The following is an 18,227-nucleotide window of genomic DNA, read 5'->3' as shown; positions in this document are numbered from 1 at the left end:
TCATGTATCTAACTGACATCATGGTCTGCCGATTCTCCATGTTACCACCACGCACACATAAAGCACATGCTAACATTCTTACCAAGATGGCATCAGTCATGTGCCATGCTAGAAGTGACACAGATGCCATTTTTCTCCTAAACCGGCACCTGCAGCTCCAAAACTACCAGCACCATGGAGCCAATTTTTGCGGCCAATAATCAAAGCTTAACCTGTGCTCGGAAGAAGAGTCACACAGACTCGAAACCTTGACTCTGCTTCTCTCTCCACAGATGCTGTCTGACCCGCTGAGCTTTTCCAGCATTTTCTGTTCTTATGTCACATTTCCAGCATCTGCAGTATTTTGCTTCTATACTAAAACCCAAGCCTTGGTCAGAACTGAAAAATAAGCAAACATTTATTCAGGATCACAACACAAGGGAGCGGCAAAAAACAACACTGGAGGAATGAAGTGTAAAGAGCTGATACATTAAACAAAAGGTATAAACAGCATAATGAGACAGAAGGTGTTTGAACGTTTATATACAGCAGGACCCAGGTCAGGCACACAATGGATAGGATGCTGCTGAAGCCTGAAATGGGAAGGGACTGACTGCCCAAAGATAAGAATATTGGTGACACTGAGAGCCACTGACGACAGTGGCAGCTCATCCCAAGCACCAGCCCTCTGGGGAGCATGAGTGCTGTGATGTGCAGTGGGCCAAATAGCAACCCTCTGTGCCGTAATTTCTTATTCTCCACCCAGTAGCTAACTCAGAAGCCCCTTGCTGTGTGTTGTTCCCATTTTAGAAAACAAAGTAATCGCTTGGCACTCCCGGTGTTGAATCTCCCTATGTTGCGGCTCTTGGTGTCAGGGCTTCCAGTGTTGAGGCCCTGGGTGTTGGGAGGCTGCAGGTATTCTGGGTCACAGGTGGCTCTGGGGGTATCTCTGGTAGTCAATTCCATTACTTGTTACTGTCATAATGTCGCCGTTCTTCGACTCATCGGTAACAAGTTGCAAGAATCCCTCAGCGACCAGTGATGGGCTGCAAAAAAAAGAAAGAGGTTTCTTCCATTTGAAAGAAACAAAAGTATTTTCGCAGTTCATTAAATCACTGGTTAGGAACATAAGACCAGGTGTAGGCCATTCAGCCCTGCCATTTAACTAGATCATGGCTGATCTTCCAACTCAACGTTATCTTCCCACACTGTCCCCATATCCCTTAATGTCATTGATATCTAGAAATCTATCGACCTCTGCTTTGAACATACTCAATGACTGAGCCTCTGCAGCCCCCAGGGGTGGAGAATTCCAAATAGGATTTATTCCAAATAGCTTGGAATAAGTTCTGGAATAGCAGAATCTTTCAGCACAGAAGGAGGCCATTCAGCCCATTGTGCCCATGCCGGCTCTTTGAAAGAGCTATCCAATTAGTCCCAGTCCACTGGACTTCCCTCTCCTCCTTTAAAATATTCTTCAGAACGAACCTCTTAGGCCAAACTTTAGATCAGCTCCCCTAATATCTCCTTAAGCACTTTGGGATGTTTTACTGCATTAAAGATGCTATATAAATGGAGGTTATTGTTGTTTCCACATAGCTCTGCAAAGCTTTTCCTCCTCAAAGATTTACCCAATTCCCTTCTGAAAATTGCTGTTGATTCTGCTTCCATCACCCTTTTAGGCAGCATATTCTAAATCGCAAAAACTCGCCACATAAAAAACAAACTCTCCTCATCTGCCTCTCTGATCATTGCTAATATTTATCATTTAACAGAAAATGTCAACACTCAGACAGAAAAATAGCTTATTTTCTAACCACTAGAAAAATGTGCATCAGTTGATAAACGTCTAATTTGTGATCGTTGGCTCAGGGAGAGCGTTCCTGATTAAATTGGAGGGTCTGGAATTAATCTCAAACCCCACACGTTTCAGGGAGAGGAGACCCGGGCGAGAGAAGACCCAGGAGAGAGGAGACCCAGGCAAGAGGAGAGGCAGGCGAGAGGAGACCCAGGCAAGAAGAGACCCGGGCGAGAGGAGAGGCAGGGGCCTGGAGACTGAGGTGGGAGACCTCGGGATAGAAGGACTGGAAGTGGAAGGACCCAGAGAGAAAGCACTGGAAATTGTAGCACCTAAAGCGGTAATGCCCCAAGAAAGAGGATCCGGAGAGGAAGGACTGGCATCAGGAGGATCAGGATTAGGTGGACCAGGAGTTAGAGGCCCTGAATAGCAGAAGGACTGGATTCAGAAGGACCAGGAGCTGAATAAATAAATAAGAATTGAATACATAAATAAATAAAGAGTAGAAATGGAGAAAAGGCAGTGTATCCATACAAAGTATATGAGAACTTGGAGACTGCTAAAATGTCCCAGATTGCCTCATCTGCAGGAAATGCCTCTGCCTTGAGTCACTCTGGCTCAGAGTTCTGGAGCTGGAGTGTGAGTTAGAGACAGTCTAACATATAACAGAGAGGAAGAAATTTTGAGATAGTTTTCTCCAGAGTACAGTCACACCTCAGGGAATTGGATTTGGAGTAAACCTCCCTCTACACTGTCCCTATCAAACCCTCCCAGGGCAGATACAGGACAGGTTATATACAGAGTAAACTTCCCTCTACACTGTGCCCATCAAACAATCCCAGGGCAGGTGCAGCATGGGGTTAGATAAAGAGTAAAACTCCCTTTTTATTATCCCCATCAAACACTCCCAGGGCAGCTACAGCTTTGGTTAGATACAGAGTAAAGCTCTTTCTACACTGTCCCATCAAACACTCCCAGGGCAGCTACAGTGCGGGTTAGATACAGAGTAGAGCTCCCTCGACACTGTTCCCATCAAACACTCCCAGGGCAAAGCCAATACAGGTTAGATATGGAGTAAAACTCCCTTTAGACTGCCCTATCAAATACTCTCGGGGCAGGTGCAGCACAGGGTTAGATATGAAGTAAAACTTCTTCTACACTGTCTCCATCAAATACTCCCAGGGCAGTTATCTGATGAAACCAATGTTCAATTAATGCCGGTAGTTAGCAAGAATTGGAAGATTCAGATTCGAACTTTCATTCTCACTCTATAATGCCAACTGCTGCCACAGTTTTTATTGCAATCTTCTCCAGCCCTGCAAATTGCCCCAATATTTCTTGTGATGAAATAGTCTCCATGATTGGGGTGTCAGTGAACGATGGACAGAGGGCATTGATCCGAACTCCGAGTTTCTCTGCCATGGAGGCTCCCTAAACACAGGAAACAAAGGAAGGCTTGAAGTGGAGATCGAAGAAAGCACAGCGCTGTAGATCAAACAATGGTCACATTGCATAACCCACCAGAGTACACTTTTTAATTTATTCTTTCACAGGATGTGGAAGCTTCTGGCAAGGCCAGCATTTATTGCCTGTTCCTATACAAGTGAATTACTTGCTAGGTCATTTCAGGGGGCAATTAAGAACCAGTATATTGCTGTGGGTCTGGTGTCACATGTGGGCCAGGCTGGTAAGAATTGCAGGTTTCTTCCCCTAGTAAACCTGTTGACTTTTTAAGACAATCCAGTAGTTTCATGGTTACTATACTGATGCTAGCTTTTTAATTCCAGATTTATTTAATGAACTGAATTTTTGCTTCTGCTTTGCTTGTGGTCAGTATCACATTCTAACATCCTTAATCCATCAAGGTTTATGTGGTCAGTGCCAGCTAATTTAAATTCCTCAGCTGGCGTGATGTGATTTAAACAAATCTCTGACCATTAGCTCAGGCCGCTGGATTGAAGTCCAGTGACATTACCGCTATGCTCATAGCATCACACACCACTTCCACCATGGAACTCCTCACCTACCCCATATCACAGAGCACACCCACGATGGAATTCTTCACCTAACCCAGTATAACATGGCATCTCCACTGTGGAGTTCTTTGCCGGCCAGGATTCCTGATTTCTGCCTTCCTGGGGTTTTAAGCTTCAGTCATGGAGCCCAAAATCTAACGTGATAACCAGTCCAGTATCAGGGCAGTTACGAGGATCCCCTCTCGGAGCAGGTGTGAGGTTCCTATCTTGCGGTAGTTATGACCCTCTTCTCTAGGGCAGTTTCGAAGCTCCCTCTCGGCCAAGTTACAAAGCTCTCCTCTGGAAACAGTTGCAAAGTTGCCCTCTCTGGGCAATTACATAGGATTACATAGGACATACAGCACAGAAACAGGCCATTTGGCCCAGCCAGTCCGTGCCAGTGTTTCTCCACCACTCAAGCCTCCTCCCATCTTTTCTCATCTAAATCTAGCATTGTTATCATTGTCATGTCCTGTAAAAGCATGTCATTCATTGCTTTTAAATATGAACTGTACTCAGCGTGGAATCTTCTGGAACTGGCTTTTCTTGTAAAATTAGACAATGACGGGCTGCAAAAGAGGCTGCCAAGGGTTATTTGACGTGGTCTATGAATTCAAAACTGCCACACTGCCTTAAGGACAAAAGGACACATTCCAGACCCAGAAGTATCATTCACCATCTCCTGAAACCATGGCAAAAGATGTTTCGTGACGAATGGATCTTTCTGAAACAAAGATGATGATTGACTCAAACCCGTAAGGGAAATGTGTTCAAACAAAAATCCAGGATGTGGCTAATAAGCCTAAGCCCAACACCATATTTGGAAGGGAAGTGTGAGAAGTCACATGGTAAGGCAGCCATGTCAGTCTCCTTTTTTACTCTTTAAGTTCTGTCTGCTGAAAGACAGAACAGCAGCAGCAGCAGAGAGGACAGCAACACCTACCTCTACCTTAAAACTGGAGGCTTTATCGTCATAAGGTCTCCAAGCCTGTTCCTTTTCAAGTCCGCCAATACAGCAAACTGCTCTCCTGGTAATAAGATTACAAGTAAACAAGTTTGTGACCTGCAGAAAGTCCATCTCTTCGAAAGAATCCTGCAACAACTCTGGCATGCAACTTGGGCTAGTGAATTCACCCGGTTACATTTCAGAGTGAAGATATCTTCATCAGGCCTGCAACATGTGTTTTCCAAGATGAACCATTCATGTCAACTATTCTTTTCGTTTACAACTTGTAAATGTTCATTATTTTCCTTAACTGTACTTTCTGTGCATGTGTGTGTGTGTGTGTGTGTGTGTTCATGTGTATGAGTGAGTGCCATAGCATTAGATTTTCAGGGTCAGCATCTTCAGCCAGAAGGGCCGAGTGGATGATCTATATCAGCCTCCTCCTGAGGCCCCCAGCATCACAGATGCCAGTCTTCAGCCAATTCGATTCACTCAATGTGAATATCAAGAAACAGCTGAAGGCACTGGATCCTGCAAAGACTGTGGGCACGAGAATATTCCGGCAATAGTATTGAAAACTTGTGCTCCAGAGTTAGCTGCACATCAAGCCAAACTTTTCCAGTGCAGCTACAACACTGGCGTCTACCTGGCTATGTGGAAAATTGTCCAGATATGTCCTGTCCACAAAAAGCAGGATAAGTCCAACCTGGCCAATTACAGCCCCATCAGTCTACTCTAGATCATCATCAAAGTGATGGAAGGTGTCATTGACCGTGCTATCAAGTGCACTTATTCAGCATTAACCTGCTCAATGATGCTCAATGTGGGTTCTGCCAGGGTCTCTCAGCTCTTGACTTCATTACAGCCTTGGTCTAAACATGGATTAAAGAGCAGACTCAAGGATGAGGTAAGTGTCACGGCCACTGACATCAAAGCAGAACTTAACGAAGTGTGGCATCAAGGAGCCCTGGCAAAACTGGAGTCAATGGGATTTAGGGGGTAAACTCTCCAATGGCTGGAGTCATATCTCACACAAAGGAAGATGGTTGTGGTTGTTGGAGATCAATCATCTCAGTCCCAGGACATCACTGCAGGAGTTCCTCAGGGTAGTGTCCTAGGCCCAACTATCTTCAGCTGCTTCATCAATGACTTTCCTTCCATCATAAAGTCAAAAATTGGGATGTTCACTGATGATTTCACAAAGTTCAGTACCATTTGCAACTCCTCTGATACCCAGTCCATGTCCAAGATGGAATCTAATTATGTCCCCTTGAACTTCAATGACATTACCTTTGCTGAATCTCCCACTATCAACATCCTGGGGGTTCCCATTGCCCAGAAACTAAACTGGACTAGCCATAAAAATATTGCGGCTACAAGAGCCGGTCAGAGGCTGGGAATGCTCTGGCAAGTAACTCACTACCTGACTCTCCAAAGTTTGTCTGTCATCTACAAGGCACAAGTCAGGATGCTTGATTGGCAATCCATCCACCACCTTAAACATTCACACTATCCACCACCAACACACAGTGGCAGCACTGTGTATCATCTACAAGATGCACTGCAGCAACTCACCAAGGCTCATTTGTCAGCACCTTCCAAACACGTGACCTCTACCACCTAAAAGGACAAGGGCATCAGGCGCATGGGAACACCACCACCTGCAAGTTCCCCTCAAAGCCCCTCACCATCCTGACTTGGAAATATATTGCCGTTCTTTCACTGCTGCTGGGTCAAAATCCTGGAACTCTCTTCCTAACAGCACTGTGGGTGTACCTGCACTGTATGGACTGTAGCAGCTCAAGAAGGTGGCTCACCACCACCTTCTGAGGGGCAATTAGGTATTGGCAATAAATGCTGTCCTCATCAGCGACGCCAACATTCCATAAAAAGAATACATTAAAAAAAATCCTCTTTATTTAAACCCATAAAAAGCTTGCTGGTGATTATTCAAATTGTCCACACACCTGGGTTAAGAAGCACACAAATCTTCCTTTTCAAAGACATACTGGACAGTCAGGAAGGAAATAGAGGTTTCAGTATTTCTCTGCCACCCCACTGCACCACTCACTGCGCCCCCCCACCATTCCATCCACAACACCATCTATTCCTTTCTCTTTCAAATGCTTGTCTAGCTTCCCCTTAAATACATTTGTGGTGGCGAGTTCCACATTCTCACTACTCTTTCAGTAAAGAAGTTTCAAAGCTCCCATTTCGGGGCAGTTACAAAGCTCCCCAACAATGGGGATTCTCATTGGACCAAGATATGATTGGGGGATTTGGAAGGGAATCTGCTGGTCCACATGTGACTCCAGACCCACAGCAATGTGGTTGAGTCTTAACTACCCTCTGAAATGATGTGGCAAGCCACTCAATTCAAGGGTAATTAGGGATGGGTAACATATGTTGGCCTTGCTAAAGACACTCGCATCCCATGAAAGAATCAATGTTAAAAAAAATTATCGGAGATCCAGTGAGTTGGACCCTGAATCTATCAGAGATCCAATGAGCTGGGCACTGAATCTATCAGAGACAGATTCCATTAGAATCCATTGGAATCGGTTTTGAATTTATTAGAATCCAATGAGATGTGCCATGATTTTATTGGAGAATAACTGAGGGGGATCGTAGAACATAGCCACCTGTGACAAACACTTACAGCTATTGCCCGGGAGAATCCCACCACTCCGTGCTTTGATGCTGAATAGGCAGGCCCAAATATTATAGGATTGATTCCTGTAGAGGGTTGACAAAAGAGACAAAGAAGGAGCAGAATTACTAGCATAGGGAGGGCAGTCTATATTGAAAGGTAAAAGATTTCACCAGTCCCAGTAAGCCTAGGTCAAAGATCAAGGTCCATATGGCTGGGGTGGATGATCGATCCCCAATATCTCCCGGAGGACTGCGAGTATAGATAATATCAGAGATTGAATGGTGGTGATTTTCCGTGTGCTCTGGGTGATGGGGAATTTGAGACAGAGAATGTGATGGACACTTGGATTCACAGGCTCTGAGACAGAGAAATGCTTCAAACAACGAATTGGAAGAGGAATAATAACTCCTCCCCACTGGACATTAATTTAGCTCAGCACCCATTGTAATCAGCTTGCTCAATTCCAAGCTCTGGGCAGGCGGACAGTTCAAGAGTCAGTCAGAAGTTTTGGACAGTAGATACATGTTCTATTCTGCCCTGTTTTCCCCTTTTTATGGCATTATCACTCGGGTTTCCAGCAGTGGAATGGCACTGCCTGAAGGAACAGGAGCAGCAGGAGGATCAATGAAGGTGTATGAGGTTGTTCATTAGGGTCAGATGTGCATGGTGTTCAACTGCTCGTACCTGATACCCTCACATACCCAGACATAGATGAGCATAAGTGGCTTTGGCTGCTGGTTAGTGCAGAGTGTAGAATAGCCCATATCTCAAATACAAAGGTCTGCTTGGCATTGGACAATGCCTCAGAATCACCAAATCATAGCGTGCCACAGTAAAATAGATTCTTACAGCTCAGGAAGGGATCATTTGGCCCATTGTGCCTGTGCTGGCTCTTCGAAAGGGCAATCCAATTAGTCCCAGTCTCCTGCTCTTTTTCCATATGTACAAATTCTTCCACATCAATTATTTATCCAAACTGTGTACATAAGATTTGAATCATAAAAGTAAGCAGATGATCTGTACCATCTGTTGTAAACACATCTTCCACCAATGTGCAGCAAAGAACATAGAGAGTAAGCTCTAGTACACAGAATCACAGAATTTTTACAGCACAGAAGGAGGTCATTTGGCCCATCATGTCTGCACAGGCTCTCTGAATAAGCATTTCACCTAGTGCTATTCTCCTGCTTTCTCCCCATAACCCTGTACATTCTTCCTTTTCATTTAACAGTCTAATTCCCTTTTGAATGCTTCAGTTGAATCTGTTTCCACCATACACTCAGGCAGTGCATTCCAGACCCTAACCACTCACAATGTGAAAAAGATTTTTCTCATATCATTTTCACTTCTTTTACCAACTACCTTAAACCTGTGCCCTCTGGTTCTTGATCCTTCTGCCAATGGAAACAGATTCTCCTTATCTACCCTGTCCAGGTCCCTCATGATTTTGAACACTTCTATCAAATCTCCTCTCAGCCTTCTTTTCTCCAAGGAAAACAATCCCAACTTCTACAATCTATCTTCATAACAGATACTTCCCACCCGTGGAATCATTCTCATTAATCTCTTCTGCACTCTCTTCAATGCCTTTGCATCCTTCTTAAAATGCAGTCCCCAGTACTCCAGATGAGGTCCAACCAGTGTCTCTTACAAGTCAGGGACTCTACCTCAGGTATGCAAGCAGTGAGACTACCCTGGGGACAGTCAGTGAGTATACTCTGGATACAGTCAGTCCATCTACCCTAGCTACACAATCAGTAAGTCTATCTCAAGTACACAGTCAGTGAGTATACTCTGGGTACACAGTAAGTGAGTCTGCCCAGGGTACACAGTCAGTGAGTCTACTTCCAATACACAGGCATGAGTTTACCCCGGAGGCACATTCAGTGAGTGTACTCCAAGTACATAGTCAGGGTGTCTAACGCAGGTACACAGTCAGTGAGTATACCCCAGGTGCACAGCACTTATCCTTGTAAAGAGTCTCCTTTCTACTTTTCAATGTATTTTTTTATTTTCACTTACATGCAAATATCTTTCCCTAGTGATAAGGCACATTGTACACCAGCCAGGTTCTTTACTTGGATATGCAAATAATTCTTGTTATTTATCTAAATATCCATCAAATACATTAATTCTCAGCTGATTTTAACTATTTACATGAAGTGTTTTGTACCTGCCATGGAGGAAATGTTGATTATAACTCCTCCTGCACCACCATTCTTTTTACTCATGTAATTAAGTCCCAGGTAGGTTCCTCTGATCATACTGACCTGCAATACAAGCAATATAATGTGAGCAAATACAGGTAGCAGAACAGTATAGGTACCTACAGTCATGGAGTACACTCGGAATTCAGGTTACAGGCACAGACTTCAGGCATGAGTGGAGTCACAAAGTACAGGCAAAAGAATAAATTCATAGTGTACTTGGCTAAGCTTGCAGGCACAAGAGTACAGATGCTCATACTTACCAAGTTTATATCCACACATCTCTCCCAGTTTTTCTCATCACCTATCCCAGCATTGTTGCAAACAATGTCCAACTGCAGAAAATTTTCAACTGTTTTCTTGAATGCATCTACAAGAAAAAAGGCAACTTAATATCCAAACGTATCAAAGCCCAGACTTTTCAACGGGCCTGTCTTGGTGTCACAGTCTTTGGGTCTGTGGCCTTGGGGAGGTTGTGGGAGGAAGGAAAGAATTCAACTTGTGAGGAAGAGTCAGGAAGATATAATAATTTCCATAATGTTATTGGAATTTATTGCAAAGTAGAGTAATAGTGGGATCTGTGTGTGTTTGTGTGTGTGTGTGTGTGTGTGTGTGTGTGTGTGTGTGTGTGTGTGATTTAATTGAATTAAAGGCAGCTGATCTGAAGGCTTTGATGTATCAGATGATAAGCTAAGTTTGAAATGTTAAATAGGTAAACATGGGGGATGTTTTAGAGTGTAAGAGGTAAAGGGAACATTTGCATTTTAAATACACCAGACTAGCTTGAATTCAAAGGAGGGGTGAAATGTTTCACCTAGCCAGGAGAGGTTAAGAAACAGTGTGTTTATTTTTTCCCAAAGATTGCTGGTAAAATTAAGCTATGAGAGATTTTTATTATTAGAGGTAAAGTCCAAAGATATAGTGAAATAATGGGAATTTGCTTTCAAAGGGGATAATATGTATAAAAGAGAGAAGCTGTGTGTAAGGTAGGCATTGTAAGATCTAAGACAGGTGTGAAAAACCTCCAGCATCTAAGCCTCAAGCTGTCTACGAGAACTGAAGTTAAGAAAACTCATTTTGAACTGGATTGCCCAGGATATCGTGTTCTTTGCCTGGGTCTTTTAAAATCCATGTGTCTTACTGTTGCCTTAATGAAACTGTACCTGGGAGTTAGATTAACTAGGGGATTTAGAAGCTATCACAGTAGTAATTTGTAGATCTATGTGGGTGCTTAAAATCATTTTGTCTATTAATAAAGGTTTAATTTAGTTTTGTAAGAAACCTATAAGACTCGGTGGTCTTATTACTACTGAATTCAAGGCACGCATCTCGAAATTCATACAAATTGCAAAACAGTTGTGGCAGTTGTTTCAAGTTTCCCTCTCGGATTTGAGCAGCTCAGCATTTACCATCGGTTGTGCCATAACAAAGTTGGGGGCTCTTTGCAGGATATATTTGAGATTCCTTGATTGGTTCAGAGTTGGTGAACATTAAGATTACGAGTACGAGAAGCATTTTGAATTCACGAGTTGCTGTGGGGGATTTTTAAGTGGTGAGACTGCGATATGGCTTTGGCAGTTGAAGTTATAACTTTGGCTGGTTTACAAAAGATAACTGAAGTTAAGTTAATGGAATTGGCAGAGAAGTTACAATTGGGATTAGTTGTAGAGGTAAGGAAAACAGATATAATCGAAGGTACAGCACAGCATTTAAAGTTGGAAGTGATACCTGACACTGGTGAGTCACAGCTGGAGGGAGTGTGACTTCAGACAGAAATGAAAAAGCTTGAACTTGAACAAGAAAAGAAAATGAAAAAAAAACTTGAGCTAGGGGCAGCAGAAAAAGAAAGGGCAGAGAAAGAAATAGAAAAGGAAAGAGAAAGGGCAATTCAAAGGGATCAAGCAGAAAGGCAGGAGAAAGAAAAGAAGCTGGAACTGGAATTCCAGGCAAGAGAAAAGGATAAAGAAAGAGAGGCAAAGGAAAAAGAGGAGGAATGAGAAAGGGAATACCTGCTTAAAAGGCTGGCAGTTAAAAAAGAGATCTCAGATTCTGAGGAAAGTTCTGATGATGACAAAACCTTTAACCTAAAACCCAGTGGGGAGATGTTTAAATTTCTAGAAGCTCTTCCAAAGTTTGAGGAAAGAGATGTGGAAGCATTCTTTATTTAATTTGAGAAGATAGCTAAACAGATGAAATGGCTACAACTGGACATCGTTGTTACAATCTAGGTCGGTGGATAAAGTGCATGAGGTTTATGCTTCACTGTCAGAAGAAATGTCAATGAACTACAATGTGGTAAAAAAAAAGGCTATTTTGAGTGCATATGAGTTGGTTCCTGAGGCATACAGGCAAAAATTTAGGAATATGAGAAAACAGCCTGGGCAAACGTATACTGAGTTTTAAAGAGTAAAACAAAGCAATTTTGACCGGCGGGGGCTCTTAGAATAAAGTTAAATTAAGAAATGTAGAATTAAGACATGGTGGGGCAGCTCAGTCAAGTGAAATACATGTCTTGTAATATGTGCGAAGTCATGGAGGCTACCGGTATCCTAGCTGACCACATGTGCAGGAAGTGCTGTCAGCTGCAGAAACTTAAGCTCTGGGTTTCAGAGCTCAAGTGGCAGCTGGAGCCACTGTGGCGCATCCGCGAGGCTGAGAGCTTCATGGATGGCACGTTCAGAGAGGTAGTCACACCTTGGAGACAGAGAGGGAATGGGTGACCACCAGGCTATCCAAGAGAAGTAGGCAGGTAGTGCAAGGGTCCCCTGGGGTCCTGTTCACCAATCAGTTTTCCATTTTGGAAGCTGGTGAGGGCGCTGGTTCCCCAGAGGAGTGCCCAAGTTTGTAGCATCATGAGCGGCTCGGCTGTACAGGAGGCGAGGAAGAAGAAAGGAAGAGCTATAGTGACAGAGAGTTCATTGGTTAGGGGAACAGACAGGCGTTTCTGTGACCATAGATGTGACTCTAAGATGATATGTTGCCTCCCTGGTGCCAGGGTCAAGGATGTCACAGAGCAGGTGCAGGTCATTCTTCTGGAGGAGGGTGATCAGCCAGAGGTCATGGTCCACATTGGCACCCATGACTTAGGTAGGAAGGGGGATGTGGTCCCGCAATCAGAATTTAGGGAGTTAGGAAGAAAATTAGCAAGCAGGACCTCTAATGTAGTAATCTCTGGATTTCTCCCAGTGCCGCATGCCAGTGAGTACAGAAATAGGAGGATAAGGCAGATGAATGTGTGGCTGGAAGGATGGTGCAGGAGGAAGGGATTTAGATTCTTGGGACATTGGGACTGGCTCTGGGGGAGATGGCACCTGTACAGAGCTGGGACTGAGTTCTTTGCTAGTTGCTGTTGGGAAGGCTTTAAACTAACTCAACAGGGGTGTGGGAACCAAGAAAAAATATTAGAGAGGAATACTAGGGTGCACAAAATACTGGGAGGGACAGATAGCACTAGTATAGAGAATAGTAAGTTAATAGGTAATGTCAGGGTAAGGGAGAAAGTAACAAAATCGAAATCAGGAGAAATTACTATGCATGTATGTGAATGCATGGAGTATAGTAAATAAGATTGGGATCGTACAGGCGCAGACTGCCATGTGGAAATATGATGTGGCAGTGACAGAGACCTGGCTCAAGGAAGGGCAGAACTGGGTTTAAATATTCCCAGGTACAGGATGTTCAGAAGAGATAGGAAAGAAAGGAAAGGAGGAGGGGTGGTGGTATTGGTTAAGGAGAGTGTTGCAGTTCTGGAGAAAGAGGATGTCCCAGAGAGTTCAAGGGCAGTATCAATTTGGCTAGAGCTAAGAAACAAAAAGGGTGCAATTATATTGCTCAGTGCAGTGTATAGGCCACCAAATAGTAAAAAGGACATAGAAAAACAAATCTGCAGGGAAATTAGAGAGAGATGCAGGCATTATAGAGTAGTTATAATGGGGGTCTTTAATTACCTGAGTGTAGACTGGGACTGTGGTAGTGTAAAGGGTGGAGAGGGGCAAAAGTTCCTAGATTGTGTTCAGGTGACTATGTGTCCAATCCAACAAGAAAACACGCACTGTTGGACCTGGTTCTTGGAAATGAGGTGAGCCATGTAGATCAAGTGTCAGTGGGGGGACACTTAGGAGACAGTGATCATTATATTGTACATTTTAGGATGATGATAGTAAAGGACAATAGGCAAACCAGAGTAAAAATAATTAACTGGACGAGAGCCAACTTCGATGGGGCAAGAATGGAGCTGGGCCAGATAGACTGGAATGAAAGATTGGCAGGAAAAACTGTAGCTGAACAATGGGCTACCTTCAAAAAAGAATAAGTTCAGGCACAGTCAAGGCATATTCCATCGAAAGGAAAAGATAGGACAAACAAATCTAGAGCTCCCTGGATGGAAAAGGAGAAAAAGAAATTAAGATAAAGAAGAAAAAGTGCACTTATGACAGGTGTCAGGTAGAAAATACAATTGAGAACCAAGAGGAATGCAGAAGGTTCAGAGGGAGGTAAAAAAAACTATATTAGAGAACTGAAGAGGGATTATGAGAAAAGACTGTCAACCATCATAAAGGGGAATTGCCAAAGTCTTCTATAGGCATATAAATAGTAAAAGGGTGATAAAAGGAGGAGTAGGGCTGATTAGGGACCTAGAAGTGAATTTACACATGGTCCAAGAGGCCATGGCTGAGGTAGTAAATGAATACTTTGCATCCGTCTTTACCAAGGAGGTAGATTCTACCCGGGACATGGTGACAGATGAGGAAACTCTGTCACTAGAAGGGTTCAAAATTGATAAGGAGGAAGTGTTGAATAGACTGTTGGTACTTAAAGTTGACAAGGCACTGGGACTGGATGAGATGCACCCAAGGATGTTGAAGGAAGTGAGAGTAGAAATTGCAGGGGCATTGGCCTTAATCTTTCAGACTTCCGTAAACTCGGAGGAGGCGCCAGACGACTGGAGAATTGCAAACATTACACTCTTGTTCAAAAAAGGTTTCAAGATAAGCCCAGCAATTACAGACCAGTCAGTTTAACTTCAGTAATGGGCAAAATTCTAGAAACAATTATTCGGGATAGAATTAGTAGACACATGGAAAAATATGGGTTCATAAGAAAGAGCCAGCATGGATTTCTGAAGGAGAAATCATGTTTAACCAACTTGCTGGAGTTTTTTGAAGAGGTAACAGAAAAGGCTGATGAGGGTAATGCTGTTGATGTGGTGTATATGGACTTTGAAAAGGCATTTGACACAGTGCCACACAACCGACTTGTGAGAAAAGCTATTTCTCATGGAATAAAAGGGACAGGATCAACACAGATGCAAAATTGTCTGAAAAACAGGAAGCAGAGGGTAATGGTCAATGGATATTTTTCGGGCTCGAGGAAGGTTTGTAACGGAATTCCCCAGGGTTCAGTATTGGGACCCTTGCTTTTCCAGATATATATTAATGATCTAGATCTTGGTGTGCAGGGGACAATTTCAAAGTATGCAGATGATACAAAGCTGGAGAGTGTTATGAACTGCATGGAGGACAGTGTGGAACTTCAAGAGGATACAGACAAGTTGGTGGAGTGGGCAGATAGGTGGCAGATGAAGTTCAATGCGGAGAATTGTGAGGTGATGCATTTTGCTAGGGAAGAACATGGACAGACAATATTAAATAAGGGGTGAAATTTTGAAGTGGGTGCAGGAGCAGAACGACTTCGGTGTATATGTGCACAGATCATTGAAGGTGGCAGGACAGGTGGAGAGAGCAGTTAATAAAGCATATAGGGGAGAATTTTCCCTACGGCCGACAGGCTGGGCGGGAGCGGGTGTGGGCAGGCGCAGAGCCGATCGCCGCCCGCAATCAGGTGCGCACCACCATTTTACGTGGGTGGGCCAATTAAGATTCCTCAGCGCTAACTATGCAGGCGCGGGGAGGAGGGAGATTTGGGGCATGCGCTCTTTCACAAGCGCTGCAATCTACCTGAAGCACGGAGCTGCCTCAGGGAAATTGAATGAATTATAAAAGTTTTTAATAAATCAAGTAAAAGTTTATTTAAACATGTCCCCTCATGTGACAGTATTACATGAGCTGGGACACGTTTGTGAAGTTTGGAAAAATTATTTAATTATTTTGTAAAACCTTCAGGAAACCTCATCCCGCCTGTAGATGAGGTTTCCTGAAAGACGCAAAGGCTGCTTGGGCTCTTCGCCTGCCCCCCACCCCAACCCCCCCCACCAACCCAGCCAACCTTAAGGTTGGACGGGCAGGGTTCTTAACAAGTTTAATTACTTTTTTAATGGCCTTAATAGGCCGTTGACAGTTCAGCAGATACGCAGCCATCTCCACATGCACCCACCGAACACAATATCAAAATGACAAGTGACGACATTGGGATGCACGCCCGCCCATCATCGCATATCATTTTACTCATCAGTGTGTCGGGCCCGCCCACGCACACCGATGGCAATATTCTGCCCATAGTATCCTGGGCATTATTAATAGGGGCATAGAGTACAAGAGCAGGGAGGTTATGCTGAATTTATATATAAGACACTTATTAGACCTCAGCTGGAATATTGTGTACAATTCTGGGCACCATATTGTAGGAAGGATGTGAACATATTGGAGAGAGTGCAGAAGATGTTTACAAGAATGGTCTCAGGGATGCAAACTTGAGCTACGAGGATAGATTAGAGAGGTTGGGACTGTTCTCCTTGGAGAGAAGAAGGCTGAGAGGAGATTTGATAGAAATGTTCAAAGTCATGAGGGGGCCAGACAGAGTAGACAGGGAGAAGATGTTCCCACTCGTAAAAGGATCAAGAACGAGAGGGCACAGATTTAAAGTGATTTTCAAAAGTAGCAAATGTGACGTGAGAAAAAATGTTTTCACACAATGAGTGGTTTAGGTCTGGAATGCACTGCCTGGAAGTGTGGTGGAGGCAGGTTCAATCGGGGCATTCCACAGGACATTTGATGATTATTTGAATAGAAACAATGTGCAAGGGTACAGGGAAAAGGCAGGGCAATGGCACTAGGTCATAATGCTCATTTGGAGAGCTGGTGCAAACATGATGGGCCGAATGGCCTCCTTCTGCGCCGTTAAGATTCTGTGATTCTGTGGTTCTGGATACGACCATTAAAGGTAGAGGCGACATATGCAGCTCTTAGGGAAGTAATTCTTTTGGAAGAATTTAAAGATTCAATTCTTTTGGTAGTGAGAACTCATGTGGAGGAACAGAGGGTTCTAACAGCAAGACAAGCAGCAGAGATAGCTGATGATTATGCATTAGTTCATAGAGCTAAACCTTTTTTGTCACTCTTAAATCAGAAAAGGGTAGAAAGTGGGAAGGTGAAAGGAAGATGGGTAGTCAGGGAAGAAAAGAAGTAGGTGGAAATTCGCAGCAAGTTTTTTTCTCAGAATAAAAAGGAAGGTGCTGAGGGGAGAAGTGACAGTCAAAAATTGAGGTGATTTCATTGTAATAAAGTTGGACACATGAAGTCAGTGTGTTGGAAATAGCAGGAAAAATCTGTTGGGATTATTAGGGTGCAAAAAAGTTCAGGAAGTAAAAGTACCGTGGGTTCTGAGGTTCAGGCACAGGAAAAACGAGTGGTTTGCGTACAGATAAAACAGGAAGAATCAGTGAAAAGTAAAGAAGTGGGAATGTGTTCACAATTTACCCAAGAGAATCCTGAGGAGCAGATTGCAGAAATGCTTAAAGATTTTCTGTGTGAAAGGAAAGTGTTTCCATGTGTACAGGGTGGATTAGGTAAAGATGTTAACATTTTAAGAGACACAGGGCCTAGTCAATCCTTAATGTTGCGGGATAGTGACACTTGTTGTTCACAGTGGGTATTGCAGGAGCAGATGATAATAAGTGGGGTTCTTGGAGATGCTAAACCTATTCCATTGTGGAAGGTAAATTTAAATAGTAAGTGGAAAACAGGTGATGTGATTGTTGGAGTAGTGGAAAAATTGCCCATTGCAGGGGTTCAATTTATTGTGGGTACTAATATAGCTGGATCACAGATGTGAGTGTTGCCTATGGTCATTGGAGAAGTGTTTTCAACAGAAGTGTTGCAGAGAGGGCATCCTGGATTGTTTCTAGATTGTGTGATAATGAGATCACAGGCTTATAGCTTGAAACAAGAAGAACAGGAAATTCAAAGGCAAAGAGAAGGTGTGGAAATCCATTTAGTTGGCACTGTGTTTGATAAGGTTATTCAGGAAGAAAGACTGGAAGAAGATGCAACTGAGGTGTTCAACTGAAGACATTTAGCGGAGTTACAGAAAAAGGATTCGCAAATAAAACAGCTTACTCAGAAACAGAGGCAAAATGTATTCCAGAATGTTATTACCTTAAGGGTAATGTTTTAATGAGAAAATGGAGGCCTTATCATGCTTCAGCAAATGAAAGCTGGAGGGAGGTGCATCAGATTGTAATGCCATTTGGATATGGAAATGAGATTCTGAGGATCGCTCATGAAATTCCAAGGGGTGGGGGAGGGGGGACATTTAGGAATTAGAAAAACACAGGCAAAAATACAAAAACATTTTATTGGTCTGGATTGCATAGTGCTGTAGTCAAATTCTGTAGAACATGTCATACATGTAAGATGATAGGGAAACCACAGGCAGTGATTAAGCCAGCACC

General features: G+C 43.4%; 1 protein-coding gene across 3 annotated transcripts in view; it reads right to left on the bottom strand.

Moving 5' to 3' along the window:
* Positions 1-379: 379 nt before the first annotated feature.
* The window catches only part of LOC121280921 (15-hydroxyprostaglandin dehydrogenase [NAD(+)]-like), a 31,876-nt gene continuing 14,028 nt past the window's right edge, over positions 380-18,227 (bottom strand). The window contains exons 4-8 of one of the 3 annotated variants that reach the window (XM_041193341.1): positions 9,862-9,968; positions 9,565-9,661; positions 7,398-7,474; positions 3,045-3,208; positions 380-1,025 (exon numbers count right to left, since the gene is read on the bottom strand). In XM_041193341.1, coding sequence (XP_041049275.1) covers positions 905-1,025; positions 3,045-3,208; positions 7,398-7,474; positions 9,565-9,661; positions 9,862-9,968 — 566 coding nt within the window. In that variant the 3' untranslated portion in view covers positions 380-904. The remainder of the gene's footprint in view (positions 1,026-3,044; positions 3,209-7,397; positions 7,475-9,564; positions 9,662-9,861; positions 9,969-18,227) is intronic. The other 2 variants (XR_005943765.1, XM_041193342.1) reach the window with 2 other exon arrangements.

Source organism: Carcharodon carcharias, chromosome 8 (assembly GCF_017639515.1).
Source record: "Carcharodon carcharias isolate sCarCar2 chromosome 8, sCarCar2.pri, whole genome shotgun sequence".
NCBI lineage: Eukaryota > Metazoa > Chordata > Chondrichthyes > Lamniformes > Lamnidae > Carcharodon > Carcharodon carcharias.
The sequence above is the reverse complement of the archived record's forward strand: the minus strand, read 5'-3'. Positions and strand labels throughout refer to the sequence as shown.